The 5,244-nt window shown below is 43.2% G+C and overlaps 1 protein-coding gene across 4 annotated transcripts in view; it reads right to left on the bottom strand.

Annotated features, from left to right (window-relative positions):
• gale (UDP-galactose-4-epimerase) overlaps positions 1–4,425 on the bottom strand; it is a 32,819-nt gene extending 28,394 nt beyond the window's left edge. Inside the window, exons 1-3 of one of the 4 annotated variants that reach the window (XM_043717747.1) lie at positions 4,330–4,425; positions 2,513–2,581; positions 2,271–2,400 (exon numbers count right to left, since the gene is read on the bottom strand). In XM_043717747.1, the coding sequence (XP_043573682.1) occupies positions 2,271–2,397 (127 nt within the window). In that variant the 5' untranslated portion in view covers positions 2,398–2,400; positions 2,513–2,581; positions 4,330–4,425. The other 3 variants (XM_043717746.1, XM_043717748.1, XM_043717749.1) reach the window with 3 other exon arrangements.
• Positions 4,426–5,244: the final 819 nt, after the last annotated feature.

Below are 5,244 nucleotides of genomic sequence, written 5' to 3'. Positions count from 1 at the left end.
GGGTAGGTTCTTCACTCAGTGAGTCGTAAGTTCATGGAATGCCCTGCCAGTAGCAGTGGTGGACTCTCCCTCTTTGTGGGCATTTAAGCGGGCATTGGATCGGTATATGGAGGATAGTGGGTTAGTATAGGTTAGGTGGGCTTGGATCGGCGCAACATCGAGGGCCAAAGGGCCTGTACTGCGCTGTATTCTTCTATGTTCTAACTACAACCTACTTCCCACGTACCAGGTGAGATAAACTCTGCTGGTTGGAATCATAAGTCCCATTGATTCCAGTTTTATTATGAGTCCTTAATAAAGGGCCTGTACTGCGCTGTATTCTTCTATGTTCTAACTACAACCTACTTCCCACGTACCAGGTGAGATAAACTCTGCTGGTTGGAATCATAAGTCCCATTGATTCCAGTTTTATTATGAGTCCTTAATAACACACTCAGTCAAATGCAGTCCTGATGTCAAGGGCTGTCACTCTCACCTCACCCTGGAATTCAGCTCTTTTGCTGATGTTCGAACCAAGGGGGCTGTAATGGAATCAGGAGCTGAAGGCCTTGGCGGAACGCAGTGGGCTCCACTAAACAGGTTATTGCTAAGCAGGTGCTGCTCGAAAGTACTGTTGATGACAGCTTCCATCATTTATGAAAGTTGAGAGTAGACTGGTAGGGTGGTAATGGCCAGGTTGGATTTGTCCTGCTTTTTACATACAGGACATATCTGGACAACCTCCCCCACATTGTTGGATAGATACCAGTGTTGCAATTATACTGAAACAGCTTGGCTAAGGGAGCAGCTAGATCTGGAGTACAAATCTTCAGGACTATTGCTGGAATGTTGTCAGGGCCCACAGCCTTTGCAGTATCCAGTGCCTCCAACTGTTTCTTGCTATCATGTGAAGTGAATCAAATTATGCTAAGACTGGTATCCATGGTGCTGGGGAGCCCTGAAGGTCAAGTGGACCATCCACTCAATACTTCTGACTGAAGATTGCTGCAAATGTTTCAGCCTCATTTTTTGCACTGATGTGTTGGGCTCTTCCATCGAGGATGGGGATCTTTGTGGAATGTCCTCCTCCAGTAAGTTGCTCAATTGTCCAACATCATTCACGACCGGTTATGATAGAGCTTGAATCTGATCCATTCATTGTGGGATCGCTTAGCTCTGTCTATCACTTGCTGCCTATGCTATTTGGTAGCTTCACCAAACTGACACCTCAGTTTTAGGAATGAAAAGAAAAATTGCTGGGAAATTTGCTTTCCCAAACTGATACTTCATTGTTTGGTATGCCTTCTGCGCTCTCCATTGAACCAGGGTTGATCTCCTGGTTTGATGGTAATGGTTGAGTACAGTTTATGCCAGGCCATGAGGTTACAGATGTGCTGGAGTACAATTCTGCTGCTGTTGATGGCTCACAGTGCCTCACGTATGCCCACTCTTGAGTTGTTTCTGTTTGAAGTCTGTCCCATTTAGCACAATGATAGTGTCACAACACAATGGAAGGTATTCTCAATGCGAAGGCAGGACTTCATCTCCACAAGAACTGTGCATTGATCTCTCTTACTGATACAGTCACAGACAGATTCATTTGCAGCTGGCAGATTGGCAAGGGTGAGGTCAAGTATGTTTTTCCCTCATTAGTTCCCTCTCCAGCAGCTGCAGACCCAGCCGTGCAGTTATGCCCTTTAAGGCCTGACCAGCCTGTCCATAATGTTGTTACTGAGCCATATTCTGTGCCCTTGCCATTTTCAGTGCTTCCTCCAAGTATCATTCAACATGGAGGAGTACTGATTCATCAGGTGAGAGAGGATGGATCGTGGTAATCAGCAGGAGATTTCATTTCCCAATGTTTAACCTGAAGCCATTTGACTTCAAGAGGTCTGAAGTCCATGTTGAGGACTTAAAGGGCAACTCCCTCACAATTATATACCACTGTTCTACCACCTTTGCTGCGTCTGTCCTTCTGGTGGGACAGGACATAACCAGGAACTGTGATGGTGATATCTAGCATATAGTCAAAACACACAATCATACTTTACAGAATGTCAGGGTCTTGTCTGACTAACACGAGAGACGGTTCTTCCAATTTTGGCACTAACCCGAAATGTTAGGAAGGAGGATTTTGCAGAGTCGACAGGGCTGTTCCTGCCATCATCTTTTCTGATACCTAGGTCAATGCCGAAGGTCCATCCAGTTTCATTTCTTTGTTGAGAATAAAGCAATCCATCATATAGATTCACAAACAAGTTGCTACAAAATAAACCTAAAACATTTTATACCTTTGATCGCATTATGAAAGTTGTCTATCACAACCGGAACGTATCCAGCTTTGACCAGCTCAATCACACAATGGCTACCAATGTAACCAGCTCCACCTGTCACTAGGATCTTCTCTGCTGTTGTCATTTTCTATAAAATATCAAAGTGATTCAGAATTAATTACATTGTCAAAATTCAACTGTAACAATAATTTCTTCAGAAGCTCAATCAAGTTTCTCCAGGATTACTGATGTTTACTCACCACTTAATAACAAAGTTCAAGTTGAAGAACAAATTCTTATTTATGGCTTGGTCCTCAAATCTACAGGTTCTGAAACAATAAAGTGCCACATTCTTAAGGTCATACAGTCACATTAAAAATTCAAATATGTTGCATTTACAAGTTCATTCTCTTAAGCATTTGTGAATCTAATCACTCATTAGAATTTTTTTTTACGGCTATACATCAATGATAATCCACCCGGTCCGTAATGTTGTTGCTGAACCACTACTGGTGGTGGACACAGAAATTCCTTACCCAGAGAACATTCTGTGCCCTTGTCATTTTCAGTGCTTCCTCCAAGTGTCATTCAACATGGAGGAATATTGATTCATCAGCTGAGGGAGGATGGGTGTTTTCACCTAATTTAAGAGAATTTAGTTTATCCCTATCAATAACTTCAGATTTCTTTACATGAATAGCTCTCTGCTAAGGAGAAAGTGAGGACTGCAGATGCTAGAGATCAGAGTTGAAGAGAGTGTGGTGATGGAAAAGCACAGCTCGCCAGTCAAGCAGCATCTGAGGAGCAGGAGAATTGATGTTTCGGACATAAGCCCTTCAAGCCCTTTGTCAGGAATGAGGCCTCATTCCTGATGAAGGGCTTATGCTCGAAACATCAATTATCCTGATCCTTGGATGCTGCCTGATCAACTGTGCTTTTCCAGCACTACACTCTTCAAATTAGCTCTCTGCTAAACCAAAAATAACCCTTGTATTTTGCTAGCCTTTAAACTGAGTGCAATCTATCACTAGTCAAGCACATTAAATCTGTACCTTTCATTGGACATGTATCATTAATTGATCATTAATACAATGATTCATCTTTGCAAAACTGACCATTCTGCAACACAATTACAGAATTGAAGGCGCTCCACGACAGTCACTGTGAACAGTAATCAAATGGTTTATACTTTAAAACTTTCATAGATGTTGTACATAAACCTTTACTGGCATCCCGACCATCCTTTGTCAAAAGCAGGGCTAAGAAGCCATTAAGAAAAAGTGAGAAATAACAACTTGTATTTACACAAAGCATTTTCTACACTGACCAATGAAGGATTCTCATGGGATCTGACCGGTTTTTCAACAATGCCAACCGAATAGCTTTGCAAGACATTCCTTCCAGTTGACCTCACAGGTCAAGTATGCGAACAACGTGTAAAGAGGTTAAGCAATCAATAAATGGCCTGGAACACCGCGCTAGATTCAAGCTGAAAGGAATCTCAGACATGGAAAGTTTATAAAGTTTATAACGGTCAGATTTTAGTGAACCTTGATACCTTATTTCCCGAAATTACGTATGCCTTTCCCGTCCAGCAATTTAGACTATTTGCAGTTTCTGAGTTATAAACTTTTCAGAGGTGCTTTTAGACAGAGACCCGAGTTTCCTTATACTATGAGCTTAGATTGAATGGAGTGCGGTTTCCAGCCAGTGCCGCCCGTCTCTCCAGCAGGGATGGGAATGAATGGGCTCGTTGTGTGGCTCTGGCACCAGGAAACAACCAGCACGAAGCAGGAATCCTGACGTGGCCGGAACCAGCAGCCAGGCTCCCGAACCGAGCGATGGGGTTCACCAGCAGTGGGGCTCCGGTACCGGGACAGCGAACCCGCAGCTGGATTCCACCCACACCCGCCCGCACGCAGACTTCCTTCCCACCCAGGAAATACCTTACCCAGGAGAACCCACCCGATTCACAGGCTAACGAAGCTACGTACAAAGCCTAGTCCAGAGGATGCTCCGCCGCTGAACTTCGCCCCCGGTTACCGTTTCCACCGTGCGCCTGCTAAGCCCCGCTCACCTTCGTCGGCCCGCCACACCACGCATGTGCAAATCCCAACACGGAACTAGCGCCCCGTCTACTTGGCGCATGCTCAGTAATAGATCCCACCCATGGATATCACGTTGCGCACGCGCGCACAGAAAAACCCTCAACCCAAGTGACGCTTTAACCTGCAGTTCTCAATCATTAGGAGGATGTTCTGTATTTGGGAAGTTTCTGCTCATCTAACAAAGTCTCTAACTTCACTTGTACCACTGGACTACTGTATATTTCATGCAAAATGTTCCAAATGTGTATAATAGAAACAAGTAATGACATACATTTGAACTACATTGACAAAAAGAACATAATGAATATCCCCAACATTCAAAATAGTATTTCTTTTATTATTAAATTTCTCAATTGAAACGACTGACTTAGTTATTAGGGCACAATTCCACAGTCTCAGTGCATCCTTCAAGTAAGCTACATGGAAGATTTAAACCAATCCGAGATGTACTAACAAATACTTCCATATCAATAGCACTCAAATGTGAGATTCCAAGTAACGCCCCTCCTCCCTAGCTCACACCATATTGACCCATTGTGCTGATGCCATTCAGTACCCTAGCCATCACCCTGTCTCGAACTTCATAGTGATCTTCCTTCCTCTTCCCATCCAAAAGGGTGGGTATTCAGGCATTGATTTACCTAACACAGGCTGATTGTGCAGCGTACTCCAAGGATAAATCACTAAAACTGTAACCAAACGGGCATACAATTACATCAAGATGGAAGATACTCAAAATTTGAATTAAAGCGGTAAAATCACAAATCTATTAACGAACATTTCTCTGAACAGTATTCAGATCAGGTTACATGTTACAGTTTCAGACAATTTAGCATTTCCAATTAATTGCTATAGACTGTTATTTCAGGTATACATTCAGAAAA

The sequence above is a fragment of the Chiloscyllium plagiosum genome, chromosome 27 (assembly GCF_004010195.1).
Source record: "Chiloscyllium plagiosum isolate BGI_BamShark_2017 chromosome 27, ASM401019v2, whole genome shotgun sequence".
In the NCBI taxonomy this organism is placed as follows: domain Eukaryota; kingdom Metazoa; phylum Chordata; class Chondrichthyes; order Orectolobiformes; family Hemiscylliidae; genus Chiloscyllium; species Chiloscyllium plagiosum.
Note: the sequence above shows the minus strand (reverse complement) of the source record. Positions and strands in the feature narration are given on the sequence as shown.